At 48.2% G+C, this 15721-nt stretch overlaps 6 protein-coding genes and 1 non-coding gene across 7 annotated transcripts; 2 read left to right on the forward strand and 5 right to left on the reverse strand.

Moving 5' to 3' along the window:
• Nucleotides 1–1256: 1256 nt before the first annotated feature.
• Nucleotides 1257–2374, reverse strand: J7337_001785 (uncharacterized protein; the record flags this gene model as incomplete). The annotated part of the gene is made up of 2 exons (XM_044819519.1): nucleotides 1257–1277; nucleotides 1322–2374. 2 exons carry the CDS (start codon nucleotides 2372–2374, stop codon nucleotides 1257–1259), a joined length of 1074 nt encoding a protein of 357 aa, XP_044687221.1.
• A 219-nt stretch (nucleotides 2375–2593) lies between these two features.
• Nucleotides 2594–3980, reverse strand: J7337_001786 (uncharacterized protein; the record flags this gene model as incomplete). The annotated part of the gene is made up of 2 exons (XM_044819520.1): nucleotides 2594–3359; nucleotides 3553–3980. The coding sequence occupies 2 exons, from the start codon at nucleotides 3978–3980 to the stop codon at nucleotides 2594–2596; spliced, it is 1194 nt and encodes a 397-aa protein (XP_044687222.1).
• Nucleotides 3981–4801: 821 nt separating this feature from the next.
• J7337_001787 lies at nucleotides 4802–4883 on the reverse strand. Its single transcript has one exon. It is a non-coding gene; the product is annotated as a tRNA-Gly (tRNA).
• Nucleotides 4884–5956: 1073 nt separating this feature from the next.
• Nucleotides 5957–7769, forward strand: J7337_001788 (uncharacterized protein; the record flags this gene model as incomplete). Its single annotated transcript, XM_044819521.1, has 2 exons — nucleotides 5957–7432; nucleotides 7485–7769. The coding sequence occupies 2 exons, from the start codon at nucleotides 5957–5959 to the stop codon at nucleotides 7767–7769; spliced, it is 1761 nt and encodes a 586-aa protein (XP_044687223.1).
• A 446-nt stretch (nucleotides 7770–8215) lies between these two features.
• J7337_001789 (uncharacterized protein) lies at nucleotides 8216–9193 on the reverse strand (the record flags this gene model as incomplete). Its single annotated transcript, XM_044819522.1, has 3 exons — nucleotides 8216–8602; nucleotides 8688–8853; nucleotides 8907–9193. 3 exons carry the CDS (start codon nucleotides 9191–9193, stop codon nucleotides 8216–8218), a joined length of 840 nt encoding a protein of 279 aa, XP_044687224.1.
• A 1333-nt stretch (nucleotides 9194–10526) lies between these two features.
• Nucleotides 10527–12122, forward strand: J7337_001790 (uncharacterized protein; the record flags this gene model as incomplete). The annotated part of the gene is made up of 1 exon (XM_044819523.1): nucleotides 10527–12122. The coding sequence occupies one exon, from the start codon at nucleotides 10527–10529 to the stop codon at nucleotides 12120–12122; it is 1596 nt and encodes a 531-aa protein (XP_044687225.1).
• Nucleotides 12123–12326: 204 nt separating this feature from the next.
• Nucleotides 12327–13369, reverse strand: J7337_001791 (uncharacterized protein; the record flags this gene model as incomplete). Its single annotated transcript, XM_044819524.1, has 3 exons — nucleotides 12327–12897; nucleotides 12946–13269; nucleotides 13329–13369. 3 exons carry the CDS (start codon nucleotides 13367–13369, stop codon nucleotides 12327–12329), a joined length of 936 nt encoding a protein of 311 aa, XP_044687226.1.
• Nucleotides 13370–15721: the final 2352 nt, after the last annotated feature.

Below are 15721 nucleotides of genomic sequence, written 5' to 3' on the forward strand. Positions count from 1 at the left end.
GCCCATGGTGTACTTGGTTAAGGATAAGTGGAATATTGAGTGATGTTGCAATTGATAACGGGGAAAGCAACATCAAGGCGCCCTCTTGCATGGCTTTTGTCTTCGTATGTAACATGCTCAAAGGCGCTCATACAAGCACACCCAGCTTGGCAAGCAATTGTGGCTTTTTCTAGTTTCGTTTTCGGAATAGCACTTATACCTCGTCGTTTAGTTTCAGAACTGTTTTGCTTCAAATCAGAAAGAACAAGAGCCTTCAGATGCCAGAGAATGCTTTAGCTAGCCCTACAGATAATGATGAAGCTCTGGAACATACTGGCAGTCTTGTAGTATTTTCTTCATAGTTTATTGGTTGGCAAATATGCTAGTACCATGCTTCTAAGACTTGGCTGAAATCTGAATCTGGCTTCTATGTTTCCACGATCCTACATTGTTATGATAAGGTTTAGACAGGGGATTCATTGTAGACAACTATGATAAGTACCTAGTCAAGTGACTTCGCATGGTTCACTCATCCAGGACAAAATCAATAGCCATGTTCCACTGTGGAACAAAGTGGATAATTTTAAGGAACATTTACATCCATCTCTCTGTATAACCCTATACCCTCTTGTACCAGCATATCCATCTCTTTCTCAATAGGCACCTCCTCAAGACAATCCGATGGAAAATTGGACTCTGAATGGGTAGAGCTATCAATGGGATCATCCATGGCGTCCAGGATGTCCACATGGACTTTGATCGCCTCACGTAACTTTACATGATTCCCAAGACTGTCTATGACGTCTAGATATGGTTCCTGGTTAAGAATACGATAACAGCGAGTCCAGGGGTCTTCTTCTCGATTGAGCACGATATATCGAACACGTGCATAGGGCCTGGTGAAAGAAGCTGCAAGTCCGCGAATTCTTTGCCTTGACTGAGTTGGGATGCCCTTGGTATTGGCCAGTAGCCGGTTAATGAGAAACTGCAGATCGACCTCCATGGCGACCCATGCATGCAACCTTTGAAGTTGATAAGGCTGCAAGAAACCGGCCTGTGATAAGAATATCATGATCCTTCTGTGTAAGTCTGGGCAGGTCTGTACAAGAATCTCGCTCATGTCAAGAAATTGCCTTCTCGCATGACCCTCAAAAGAATTTAAGGCACCACAAAGAAACGACTCGAAGGCTGTGGTGTGTTGGACTTTAAGCATTTCGCGCCCTGTAGGCCCAAATGGCAGCTTGGACCTTTTTGCAACATGTGCATCTGCTCCAAGTTCAATCATGCCTAAGATCGTCCTGATTGATGTTTCGGACATTCCGTAATCTCGACTTGCAAGTACCAGCTCGTGAAGGCTTTCGGTAGCGAGCTCCGGTGAGGGAGTCGGCATAAAAGAAGAAATAATGAACTCGTCGAAGCTGTCAAGATAACATGCCATAACACATGGAAATGATAGAGCATTGTCCTCAGCCAGATAAAACTTTCTCAGGGCACCATCTTCATAAAGGTCCTTGGTTATTCTAAGTATTGTCAATATGGCTTCTGGATTCGCTCTCTTTGCATTCAGTTGATTACATTCAGCAATAATGTCTCGAACATCAGACTCAACCTCGAGCTCGCGGTAGTACGTGTTGGCCAGACTGAGTCGGCATTTGAGCAGTTTTAGGTGTTCGTCCACCAATGTTGGCTCATTTGACCTGTGATTCAAAATCGATTGACCATGTTCTGTATCAACCAGGAAGTCGTGAGCTGTGCGGTGAATGAATTGGACTGGTCGCATAAGTCGACGTATCGCATCGGGGAAATCGTCTTTAAGATCAGAGTGCCGACCAACTTGTAGCATACCAGCGCATCGGATCTGAATATCTAATTCTGTAGCAGCACATAGGGTATCCAGATCGGACAGTTTTATCTCACTTCCTTTAGGTGGGAAGATCAACCCGTCTTGGACTTTTACTGCCAGCGATAGTTGGACTAAATTGGGCTCACTCATGGCGAAGAAGATTTTGTCTTCTTTCGTCCATAGGTCTATATCCCAACCATCGACTATGGCAAAGCGGAAGTATCGAGATGCAGTGTGTCGGTAAACTTGATTGCCCCCATTCAGTCTCTCCCACATTTTCTGATAAAGAGACTCAAGCTCTTCTGGGAGTTCGTCGAGTCTTTTGGAAAGGGTTACGCCAACATCGCCGTTCATAATTCCATGCGTGATACTTTTCGAAGCAAGATAAAGCCAGAGGAAGACCCCTTGTGCTTTTTCTAAAAGTTTCTTTATGAATTGCTCGATCGGCAAGTCAGCAGACAATTCTTTTGGCAATTTCTCAAATTCTTTCTGTAAAAAGACGGCCATCTCAGGCTTGGTAAGATCGTCCAGTCGTAGGTTCTTCACTTTCATGTTTTCAAGCCTTCTGACTAACTCTGTCTCGGGCCGGCTTGATACACAGACCTTTACTCCCCGGCATGTCGCAAGTCTTTGAACGACACTAAGGAGTGCCTGATATCCGTCCTTGTCTGATATCTCGTCAAGACCATCGACAAAAATGCAGGTTGGGTGAGCTGAATCATCTAAAAGAAAGCGGAGGACTTTCTCTGCTTCTTGATATGACCACTCCTTTTAAAAGTCTTTCGATTCAGAGAACCTAAACTCTCGCAATACTTTGTCGATGGCATCGCCATCTTCCGATAGAAGATGGTAAAGCAAGGAACACAACAGGCCTCTGATGCTGTTCTGAGGTTCACTTCCGATCTTCCAGAAGAAATGCGAAAGAAGTCTAGTATTTGGGTGCCAAGAGCCAAGTAAACGCTTGGTGTTGTCGTTGTTGATAACGAACTTGATCAATGTGCTTTTCCCGGACCCTGGCTTTCCTCGAATCCAGAACAGCTTATCGTCCGACTGCAGCCAGGTGCTAAACCGTTCCCATATCAGATCAATGTCGTCAACCTTCTTTTTTTCCCTTGCGTTGCCGATACTGTAATTATGGCTGTCATCCTCGCTTTCATGGCTGAATGTTTGCTCGTACCCTTTCCAGGGTTTGTATCCGGGGTCGTTGCGACAAACACGTTCATATGAAGCAAAGACTCTTTCGAAACAAGCATCCGATGGTGGCAGCACGGCGTTATATCTTTCTCTGATTTCTTCCGGCTTGAGGCTTTTCAAGAGTCTTTGACGCTGGTTGTCCGAAATACTCCTGATGCCTAAAGCCTTGAACTCGGAGGTAACGTGAGTGTTGATGGCATCCCGTGTGGCTTGGGCTTCGATGGAAACCAGTTGCTCTACCCTGGTATAACCTTCGGCAATCTTGAGAATGAGGTTCTGGATATCAACCTCCAGACTTCGGAATCCTTGGGACTGTTGTTGTGCTATGGCAGTGTCCTGGTCGCTATACACATTAAGCTGTTAGCAGACGTTGATTGGATGAGCATTCTAGGGGGGCAGAGAAAGCTTAGGAGTTAGGACCCCCGATCCCAAATGATATAAAGGCTCAGATGGCTTAGCAAAAGTTCAGGATGCCACTTTCCAAATCTATTTTGGTCTGACGTTTTCTTCACCCCGGCGGACAGTGAAAATCTTACCATATCTTCAATAGCAGCTCTGTTTCCATCAGTTCCTTGCATTTCTCGAGCGATTCGTTCAACTGATTGAGCTTGGTCTTATGGCTTTCCGCGCGGAGAGCAGAATAGACAGCCTTGAACATTTTGCCCTTTTGGTATCGCTTGGTAAGCGTTTGAGCCTCTTTCCTCAGCTCTGTAGCTGCATCTATGCACTCCTGTGAGACTTTAGATAGTTGGTCGCCGACCTGGGTTCCCTGAGCCGCTTGCTTGCCACGAGTCTGAACTCGACGTGCCGCCTCCATCATCTTGGTCGAGTACTCCTCAAGCTCGTTCTCGGGCGTAGGTACGCCATCGTAAATCTTGAAGCTCAGGGAGACGAGGCTCCCGGCAAACGAGATCAACTGGATAACAGCGCTGGCAGCGCCAAGGGCCTCTAATCCGGTTGCCATCCTGACTACTGCAAGATGAAAAACTTGGGATAAATTTAGGAAACCTTAGGCTACTGGATGTTCAGATGTTTCTTTGCTCCCTAAGAAAGGTCTCGTGTTGAAAGGAAGTCGAAGTTGGAGTAATTGGGCAGGAATTGGGCGACACCCATCTGCCTCAAAGTCTGGCTGCATTTATGAGGCCAAGTTAAATTGTTGTCCAATCATGTGTGTCGTTTCAAGCCCAGTTCACCTTGCAGGATGCCTTGGCTGTCGCTGCTTGACATCCAGTGGTTTTATCCGGGGGAAAAGCTTGACTGAAGCTTCTCACCGAGGAAATATCAACTTTCTTCGTTTTTCATCATTATTCTAATTTATCGTGCATCGAACAGGGAGAGTCAGTTCCTGCTTCGGCTTCAGATGTCATATTCGGCCTGCTCGAGGGTCTGACACTTGCAGCATGATCTGACCAGAAGCCAACAATCAGGCTGTGCAGTGCAGGCATGCAATTAGAGGTTAGGGGCTAGAAGGTACGAATTTCTGTCTTGGTCGCTAAAAGATTATGTTGCTTACAATACGTCCTGAACCGATCCGAACAGTCCTTTAGTTGCTCTTTCGGCATAAAATGAAGTCGAAATATGATACTAACATTCCAGTACTGTGGCACTGTTCATCCTTTGAGGGCAGATGTGATTGGCCAATCACAATTCAGCTTTTTCAGTGCGCCACACAAGACAGCCACCAATTCTGCCACAGCATCAAAACTTAAAACACCAAGAACAGAACATCGCGATATTGACAAAAAGAGATAAAAGACTCGAGAAGAGCAAAAGAAGAAGTTGTACTGCGTAATCAGGGAATCGAACCCTGGGCTCCCCGACGCTGCTCGAATGGCAACGGAGAATTTTACCACTAAACCAATTACGCTTATCTTGATGAATTTCTGTAGTCGTAATTGAGAAAATGGAGCACTACTGAATTGAAATTGTCAAACTGCGAGGGAGATACTATCTCAACTCACTAATGGCTGCGTCAATTCTTGTATAAGACTGACTGGCAAACAGCCTCATGTTCCTCATTGTTGATGAAAGGCATTTACAGACCCGGTTGAGGTATAGTGTGCAATGGACGGTCAATCGGGATGAACTCAGTTCTGTCTCTTGGAATAAGCTCTTAGCCACAAGTCTCAACTGTAAATAACACATCTAGCCCATAATTTAGGCATTCATAATGACTAACTAATTTCTGTAGCATAAAGTTATTAGAGGAAAACCTAGATATTGACTCTTTGGCCGGCCTTGGAGGTATATAAGAGCTCCAGTCCCTCGGCCAAGAACCTCGTCTCCTGCAGGGTAGGCATCCTCGCGCTTGATCAATCTCATCCGCATCTCACCAATTGCATCATATCCTCGCGTTCCCCAAAAAGGCATCTAAGCACGTGCAATCGCGATCTCGATCGAATCTTCAACGAAGCGGTTTCAACAATCACAAACTTGGATAAGCTTCTCTTTGGCTTTCGCCGGAGTAAGCCGCCCGGCGCCATCACAAACGGGAACACCTCATTGGATGCTGATCGTCATCGCCCCATAGTTACATCAGCGATCGTACCTTGCGACAGGCTCACGAGGGCAGGAACAACAATCACCTGCATTTTTTCTTCCTGCACCTGCCCAGAAAAGACCGATCGGCCGATATTCGGGCCATCAATCAACTGCAAGCAATCCAACATTGATGTCTCACCTCAATTGAAGATTGGTCGGTCATCTTGGATACTCATCATTCGCGTCAAGGCTTGACGGACTTTTAAGCAAATGCCAAGCTAGAGCCTTGTTCTCATCGTGGCGCGTGTCAGCCCCGCCAAATAATTCTCTCCAGATCCGCTACGCACATCCTACGTCACCACTCTCTCGACTCGATCCTCCAAAGCTTGACAGGGTGATCATCATCCTAAGCTTTCCCAAGGTCTGAAGAGGCCTTTGGACTGCAACGAATTATTCATCATGGCGCCCTCACGAAACAACTCCTCGAACGCCGCCGCCAGGGCCATGGCTGTCAATCGAACAGCCTCGTCTGGTTCATTCCATGCTGGCGCGCCGATCCCTACTCTCAGCTCCTTGCGACGACAGTCTCATCGATACCAGACTTTTCCTACCACTCCTCCCAAGACTCCTCTCGAGCAACCATACGCTCCTTCGAATGGAAGCGATTCCGAAGATGAAGACGATCACGAAGAGACGCCTTTGCCCGTGCGACAGCTGCTGTTGCTTGCGTTTCTCTCCCTTGCGGAGCAGACCGCGCTGAACTCGATATCGCCGTATTTGCCTGAGATGGTACTCAATATGCCCGGTATTCCTGACGACGAGGCCGGTCTATATGTCGGAATTCTTGCGAGTTCTTTTGCATTGGCGCAGCTGTCGACCAACTTCCTCTGGGGATATGCCTCAGATGTCATTGGACGTAAGCCAGTTCTAATCATGGGCACGACCGCTTTGATGGGTTGTTTCTGCGTCTTTGGCTTCTGCAAGGAATACTGGCAGATCGTAGTCGTCCATGTCGCAATGGGTCTCCTCAATGGAAATGCCGCGTGTGTTCCGACTGTGCTGGGAGAAGTCACGGATCGCTCCAACCAGAGCCGTGCTTTCACATATCTGCCTGTCATTTACTCCCTCGGCAGTATCACCGGACCTGCACTGGGCGGCATTCTTGTCGGTAGGATGGGCAAAGAATACCCTTATCTTGCCCCCAACATTCTGTCGGCTGGTCTCCTGGCCCTCAGCGTGGTGGTGGTCAGCATCTGGTTCGAAGAGACACTTGACAAGACTGAAGTCAACTTTGAGAAGCCCGCCTGGGTTGAGAAGATTATTTCCTGGTTCTCTTCACCCACGCCCCCGCCTCGACGAGCATCTTGGAGCGCGCGCTGGCCTCGATCCCAATCGCAGAACCAGCCCCTTCTCTCCCCCGGACGAGCGCTCGAATCCGATGACGATGACGAAGAGACCGAGAACGACGACGACGATAGCGATAGCGATAACAAGGTCGATCCGGCGATGTCTGCATGGAAAGACCTCAGCCGAACCACGATCCTCATTCTGTTCACATATCTCGTCTTCCAACTCTCCAACATCTCCTTCAACAGTCTTTACCCTATCTTTGCGGCTACACCAGCACCTGCCGGCCGCGACTTGTTGCCCAGTAAGATTGGCATCAGTCTGAGCATTGCAGGTTTGGCAAGCTGCATCTTTCAGGCCTTCCTCTTCCAGGCGCTCAAGGTCAGATTGGGTAATCTCGGTACCTACCAAATCTCGCTTCTGGGTCTGGGTATCAGCATGCTGCTCATGCCGTGGGTTGGCTATGCCGACAGCAAGCCTTTGTTCGGCCTGGGAAGCGGCAAAATGTGGCTGTACATCGAGCTTGGAGTGGTACTGATCTTGAAGAACCTGTGCGCTGTGGGCGGACTGTCCAGTGTCATGCTTTTGGTGAGTCCTCCAACGTTGCGCGCCATCATTCGAACGTAACTAACCTCAATAGATCACCAACTCTGCGCCATCGCACTCCAGCCTTGGTAGTCTCAATGGCATGGCGCAAACCCTCTCCGCTCTCGGGCGCAGCTTCGGGCCCTTCGTGTCAGGCGGTCTCTTCAGTCTGTCCATCAACATCCGACCTAAGGGTGAAGCACTGGCCTGGAGCATCTTCGGCGGTCTGGCCATTTTGGGCTGGGTGTCTTCTCTCTTCGTCCGCCGCGACGGCCTTGAGAGCGACGATTGGCAAGGCTCGGATGAGAACCTCGCTGAGCAGGAGGCCGACGTCGCATGAGCTCACTGCGACAAAACAACACCAGAAAATACAATAGATCGGGTTGGAATTTAGCATTGGGTTGGTGGGGTGCATATGGGACATGGTCGTTTTGACACGTTGTCCGGGCGTATTGGAGAACAGACAAGGGCTGGGGCTGCTTTTGAGAGTTGAGCGACGAAGTCACGATGAAGACGTACCACCTTGGGATTTACTATTGTACGATTGATATATAGAGTTGGATATCGCTGCTTTTATTTAAGCTGGCTGAATGAGTCCGCGATAGTTTGTATATCCTGATACTTGCTGTCCTCGCCTCTCTTGTCATGATTGAGTTGTGGTCGGCATGTCATGGCTCTGCCTCATTCAGCCCAGCGCAATCTATTTGACGATGTACTACATTTTCATCTCATCCGAAACAATTAGCTCAATCTACTTATCTAACAAACATGATATCTCTATCTCATCTATTTGACTTCCTCCTTCTTCTCTTTCACCCTCCTCTCCTCCCTCTCACTGAACCGATCCCCAAATAGATCAAAATGCGGTCTCATGACAATAGTATACTTCACAAGCTCCTCCATGCAATCGAAAAGGCGATCTCGATTTCCACTTGGCAGCATGCGACTTCCCTCGGTCTCGTCCGTAAACTGTGTATAAGCCTTTGGTACAGAACTCTGATTCGGTATAGTAAACATTCTCATCCAGCGCCCGAGCATACGTAATGAGTTGACAGCATTGAATGATTGAGAGCCGCCGCTAACTTGGGCGATGGCGAGGGTTCGGCCTTGTGTTGGGCGGACGGAGCCAGTTGAGAGGGGGATCCAGTCTATTTGTTGTTTGAAGATGCCGGTCTGCTCTTGTGTTAAGTGTTGATCAATGGTAAGCGGAGGGCTAAAGGGCTACCAAGTTGCCATGTTGTTCTGGACTTATCCAAACATGACCATCACTCCATTTACTCAGCTCTCGAAGCTCTTGAACTTTGGGGTGATTGTGTTGAACATCATCTTTTTGAGGGAGGCCGGCTGGATCGTAGACTCGAACATCGCAGCCGAGACGGTGGAGGATTCGTGAGGCTTCGAACGCAAGGAGGCGGGAATATGATCTGAAGGAAGGGAAGGTCAGTATTCGCATTCAAGCCTGCGGATGAATACCTACCGACTCCGTAGGCTACCGTAGAGGACCAGGATACGTAAACGATCTAGGCCTTTATCGAGAACCTCGGACTGAACCATTTGGATAGCTGTGCTCAGCTCCAATTCTGCAACCCAATTATCCTTAAAGAACTTGTCTTCAAGAATAAACGGACGGTATTTCTCTCGGGTTTCAGTATCATCTTTGGATGGGTCAATGGCGAGGGATCGATACGCGTGGGCTGGGTCGGGGGTCAGCTCAACTGCCTTCCTCCCAGCGTGGGAGTTGTTTAAATCGCCGTGCCCGTTCATCTTGGGAGAATACGCGTGATAGAATAAACTTGTGTAACTTTTAGAGAAGCGAGGGCTGATAAGCAGGCTCCCAGAAAAGTTTGGGTAGTTCAATTGGGCAGTACAAGTGTGAAGTCGTCGAAGAGTGTGACGAGGGAGAGCCATTCTGACGGCAAATTTCTAGGGTTACTTCGTAGACTTGATGCATTATTAACTAATAATTAGGCTTTTTGACAGGTTCGCTCTACGTCAGACTTTTCAAGGGTCCAAGTGCAGAGCCAGGGCCTGATCAATCATCTTTTGGGCATGACAGGGTCCCAGATCACCCAATTCTGCTGGGTGACCAATCATTGCTCGGGTATGACAAGGTCCCAACCACGTCCCAGGTGAACCACGATATTCACCCTGGAAAGGCTCAGGAACCTCGAGACTGAGAAATATTTAGACATCTAGTTTACAGTTAGATCAAGATTACCATCATCTAATGTCAAGAAGGCCTCTGGGAGCATGCTCTGAAGAACGTCTGAGACAAATGGGAAAATAATAATAGGTAGATAATGTATAATAGCGAATAGGCACCATGAAATTAAGTATTTGTCTACTTCAGAGCTTGGCTGAGCTGTTGTTTGGACAGTTGCAGATGCGGCTGAGACAAGCACGTGAAGAATGAAGTCCTAATCAAGCAGCGGCTGCCTAATTTCCAAAGTATGAGGCTGTGTTTGACACAAGCATCAATCGTCTTCATATACAATGCTCTAGCCCAAGCTATTTACTTCAATTTAGATCACCAAAATTCCTCAGGCAATTTAATTTTCTGCATTGAAGCAATCATCCATCATGATACAATGCGTTCATCATTGACGCGGAAAGGCTTCGTGCCACTTTTATCCCTCAGCTCAAGAACACTACGTGCTAGATCCCCTGTATGACGATGTCATGGTCCTTTTAAAAGCCCATCATATATCTATTGCTTAAGGCGTATGTACCCTGCTCAGTGTATGAAGCTTTACTGACTGAGCTCAAGGTAGCCTGTCATACAAATACGATAAAGAATTAGGTCGGGACTCCATCCGAATTTTGACGCTTGATCCCGGGAGACAGAACGATGAGCTCTGCGTTACACTACATACGCACCCAATCAAAGCAAGCCCTCAGTATGAAGCCCTGAGCTATGTGTGGGGACCTCCGGATCGAATCAAGGCAATCAAGTGCAACGGTCAAGTTTTGAACATCACAGACGGTCTTGACACAGCCCTAAGACGCCTCAGACTCCCCGGAGAGCCACGGCACATATGGATCGATCAGATATGCATAGACCAAGACTCCATAACAGAGGTCGGAGCAGGTCAGCATCATGAGGCATATCTACTCCAATGCAGAACTAGTTAATGCATGGCTTGGCCATGCTGATCCTGATACAGCCGCCTCTGCAGCTGGAATCATTTCAACCCTGGCTAACCCGAAACCTCTTCTTTATGAGAAAGATGTCTTCCCTGAGGACCACGAACTGCTCGATCTGGGTCTGCCAACACGAGATTCACCTACCTGGGACGCCTTGAACACAATGCTTAGGGCGCCGTACTTTTCAAGAGTCTGTATCATACAAGAAGTCGCAGTCGCTTCTGATTTTGCGCTGCTTTGGGGAGACATCACCATCTCCAAACAAGAGCTCAAGAAGTTCAGCATAGCCGCTCTCTACTACAAACTCTCTGGCGTAGACGTTGAAAAGGGCTCACCAGGCGTGTCGTGGAACCCAGTCGCCCTCTTGTACGTGGGACACTACAAAGTTGGGGACCACAGCCTCTTGCATCTGGTCTCGTCAACATCGTCTATTAATGCGACAGACGCACGGGACAAGATCTTTGCATTGATAGGACTCGCTGGCGATCGATCCTACGGCATGGTGCCGGACTATAATAGGAGTGAGTCGGAGGTTTTCTCAGAATTTGCTCGTTTGACGATAGTGGCGGAAAACAATTTGAACATTCTCGATCATTCGTATGTGAAGGATCCTGAGGACACAGAACGCCGTCCTCTGTGGGCACCGAGATGGCACTCTGACGATGATTCGCATAATTACTACTTGATCAACTACCATTTTACTGCCTCACGAGATGTCCCGATGGTGTTGGTTCCATCAAGGAACGAAAAGGTACTGAGCCTGAGAGGTATCCAGGTGGATTCAATTAGAGCCATGTGTGATAGGGGAACCGTTATACACCGAGATATTACCGCTATCGTAGACATGATCACACGTAACAAGGAAGTTTTCAACGAAAGATACGGCTTAGATATCATCCGAACGATCCTCTTAACGATGATGGCCAGCCATGAGAGCTCTGGCCCTATGATCAACAACGCCATAACCCGTCTCACCAACGACGGGTATATCAATAATTTCATAGCCTTTGCTCTGCAATTCACAATCCAAACTCACATCTCTCGAGACGGCAGAGAATCCGATCAGAGAAACTACGTCGACCTCGTGAGACTCGCTGCAAATGATATTTCCCTTCCGGTAGAGCCATGCTGGACATCACCTGAGGATTTCGAATTCTTGGAAAGAATGCTGAAAGCTCTTTATCCGCATGATCCGTCGGCTGTAGCTGCTGATTTGGATATGCTCAGCAAGATCGACTGCGATTTTGTCATGGCGGCGCAGCGGTTAGTAGAGTTGATTCGGATTTCTCATGGTAGCAAGATGTTTGTTACGGAAACGGGCTACCTTGGTTTCGGACCGCGCTGCATGAGACCTGGAGATATAGTCTGTGTTCTGTTTGGAGGCAGGACACCATCTGTCTTGAGACCAAAAGCGGTTGCAGATGAACATTTATTTCTTGGGCCAGCTTATGTACATGAGCTCATGAATGGCGAGGTTATTGATGCTTGGGAGAAAGGCAACCGGACTGAAAGCCAAGAGGTGCAAGAGAAGCTTTTCAAACTTTTGTAATTAATTGATTTTGAAACTTATGACATCTCAACGAGACATATCAAGCCCACACACTGACAAGTCCCAACCAACTTCAGCTTTTGTAAAGAGGAATAATTGAACACGCCGCATAATTATTTCTTATTCAATAATAAAAAAATGCTAACAAGACAAGCTATGCAAGGGTATAATAACTCCTAAGACGCTCTTCAAAGAAATGCCCGTCTAATCTTCCTTCTTGTACACCGCAAACTCATCAAACAGCGCCACCTCCTCAAACTTCTGCGCAACAGCCTGGACATCAGCCTCGTCCCTATTCGTCATAGCCAAGTCAAAATCCACAATCAAACTCGTCGAGATCCCTTCATCATGATGCCCCCCATGCGCCTTAACCTCCGCCATCAGCCTCTTGGCCTCTCTGTTGGTGATCAACCCGTTATTTATCGCCATCGTCAAGAACGCCTGTGCTATCCCCCCAAATATAGGATATCCCACATACAAGTGCTGCCAGTAGCGTATGCAGAGGAGAAAGTAAAACTTGGCCGTGGGGTCGTCTGTCTCTCTGCAGATTGTGTTGGCGATGTGGATCAGGGATATGTTGATGTAGGGCATGTAACTATTGGGCATTTGCTGCGTGCGGTAGAGCAGGGCGAGTCGTTTTAGTTGGTTTAGGGAGGCGCAGAAGATGGTTTTCGGGGTGCTGTCTCGGGAGGAGAAGGACTTGAGGGTGTAGTTTTTGTGGCGGCCGTGGGTGAAGGGGCGAAAGATATCCAGGACTGCGCAGTGGAACCACATACTAAGTATCAAGTCAGCATGATACCTCGAGGGGAGTTTGTGGACTCACTGGAATAACATGACGTGCTCTTGGCTGTTTTGATCCCATGCCATGCCTTTACCGAGAGAATCCGCCCAGGCCAAGATTTTCTGGTACTTGGCTTCTGCGAAAGCAATGGGTACACGATCAACGACAGGTTTTCCGTCAGCTATGGAGTAGACCACGGCTACCTCCTGGATCACAGTGAAGTACTCGCACAGCTTGGTAAACGAGGAGCCCATGTATTCTGGCAGCGGATGCTGAGGCCACAAGTCATCATGTCGCTCATGTCCAGGTACTGGTAGAGCAGGCGGTATCGCTATACTCTCATCGTGGAAGTACAGAACATGGATCCTGTGTTGGAAAAACTCTCAGAAAATGTCCGAATTAACCCATTTTGACGACTCACTTACGTTAACCAGTTGTAAGTGCCCCAGGCAACATGTGCGGTCATTCGGACCAAGTCATCAGGCAACTCCTGAAACGCCAGCGACGACGGACTATCCAGCGGGACGCCGTACAAGCCAAGCCTCCTCCCCATGTGGCGAGCAGCAGCAACCAGTTCCTGAGCTAGCATCTCGTGTCCGTGGAAGCGACAGGCGAGGCTGAAGGTGTTGATGGCCGCTAGGGTGATGAGGTCGTCAAACGAGCCCTCGGCACGAAAGAGCCTTTCCGTTTCTTGGAAGCAGAGACGGCCAACAGCTACGGATTTCAAATCGAAAGCTGTATATGCATGCTGCCCGCCCACACCGAGTCAGTACGTGTTTGATAAAAAGAAGAAGAAGCCACTGCACTCACACAAGCAACGTATAAGATCGCGCTGACGAGGAATGTAGAGCAGAAATGGGGGTTTCGCTCCACAAGACTCTCGACGAATAAATCGGCATCGACAAACCCCACGATCGTCTGATCCGTCTCCAGAAACAGCGAGATCATCGCCGCGGCTGTTTCATTGCTGATCGGAACTTTCGTCCAGTACGAAATATCAAGCTCCTCCAGCCGGCTATCACAAAGCTGGCGGCTTCTATCCGACGAAAGAAAAACAGGACTCGCCGGCGATATCTTCTGCACCAAACTCTCCGTCTGTGCCGCAGGAAGCGCCGGTTTTTCCAAAGGCGATATCCCCAGAGACGTAATATCAATCGGCACCAGCGTCGGATACACAATGCCATGCAACGCTGTGAGTTCAAACTCAAGCCTTGAGTTCGTAGTCGGCAGTATAGCCTGCGCCGTCCTGTGATTCGACAGTCGCATCCTGGTATGTGCACTCCCCTGCAACGACGTAAACGCCCCATTCACATCCGCCGGGGATCTCAGCCTCTGCAGAAGCTTGAGCGCATCTGTCTCGGGCAGAGTTTTGAGCTGCTCTACTATATCCGCGTAGTGATTGAAGCTATGCTGCAGGGTATCAAGCTGTTTCTGGATCTTGATTGTTGAGTCCACGGTCTTGGGGGGTATGCGGTAGATACACGCCAGACTGCGAGTTTGACACTGATCACAGGTCGGTTCGACACCATTGCACTTTTTTTCATTTCTCTATTAGTTGACATGAGATTGGTAAGTCAGTGATAGACTCACGGCGCGTTTCTTGTCGCGGCAGGGATTACAGGCTATCCTGACATGCTGGCGCTTTCGTTTGGCCACGCGGAACTTGCGGTCGATCTCATCGGCGTCGTCTCTCGGAGCCGGCTGGATCTTCCTGTAGTTTCCTTGCATGGTTCAATCGCACCCTGCCTGGTTGACTTCCGAGTCATGGTGGTTTTCTCAGGCTGCTAGCGGGGGGAGGATTATCGCAGGCAAGGTAGTTTGGTTATCTGGTGGGGTGATGTGATTGTGAAAACAGAGAGGGGAGGGAATAAGCTTTCGGGGTTCGGTTATACTTTGATGCGTGGAATGCTTTAGGGTAAGTGCATGACTTGATTGAAGCTATCACGAAAACAGATGTCTGTGAGGTTCGGCAGTGTTGATACGGTATTAGATTGGTTGGTGAAATATTGTTAAAGTTTACTGCCACGTAGAATATCGCCACCATGACTTGACTCGTGTGTTTGCAAGTTTGACACTTGGCATGACTTTTGGGTCATTACTCAGCAGCCTCAGACTTTTCTCGTCTCTCCATTTTTTTATTTTAATTACGGTGAAGGAAACGAACAGACCGGAAAGCACTCGGCGTTAATGCATAAGATCTATGATAGACGGCGCTAGAAGCCTGTAAAGAATTCTACTGTTGGATTCCACGACCAACCAAAAGAAACGGAGACGCTGACCGAGGTTGCGCGCATCAAATCCATTCTCAGCTAATTATCCGCGCATCCACTGCTGATGAGCCTGCACCCCGCTCCCGTTTCCGTCTTATTCTCATATCAGAATCTACGTATTATCGAGAAGTGATAAGAATCTCACTGCATTGGCTTACTCATACTTTACATACATAGTAAACCTCGGCATGTAACATAAACACACCTTATTTTGAGCTGTCACTGGCTCTAAGCTTGTAGATTGCGTGATGTGATTCAACCATCATCCATGAGGTCATTACCGCTTTGGGAAACATCACCGTGTATGTGGACCATTCCCGCGCTGTGACGTTTTAGTTGTCGACGAAATTCTCAATGCTTTTTCCTCCCTTACAAATCAAGCCTGCAGCGAGCCTCGGTATAATGCCAGCGCCACTTTGACGTGGCTTCGGTACTTGATGCACCGTGTCTTATAAAAGTTGCAGTGACGTCGTTCATTTCTCATATCCCTATCATAACTTCATCTTTCATCTTATATACCCTTCACTCTCATCTTATATACCCTTCAC

The sequence above is a fragment of the Fusarium musae genome, chromosome 1, assembly GCF_019915245.1.
Source record: "Fusarium musae strain F31 chromosome 1, whole genome shotgun sequence".
Classification (NCBI taxonomy): Eukaryota; Fungi; Ascomycota; class Sordariomycetes; order Hypocreales; family Nectriaceae; genus Fusarium; species Fusarium musae.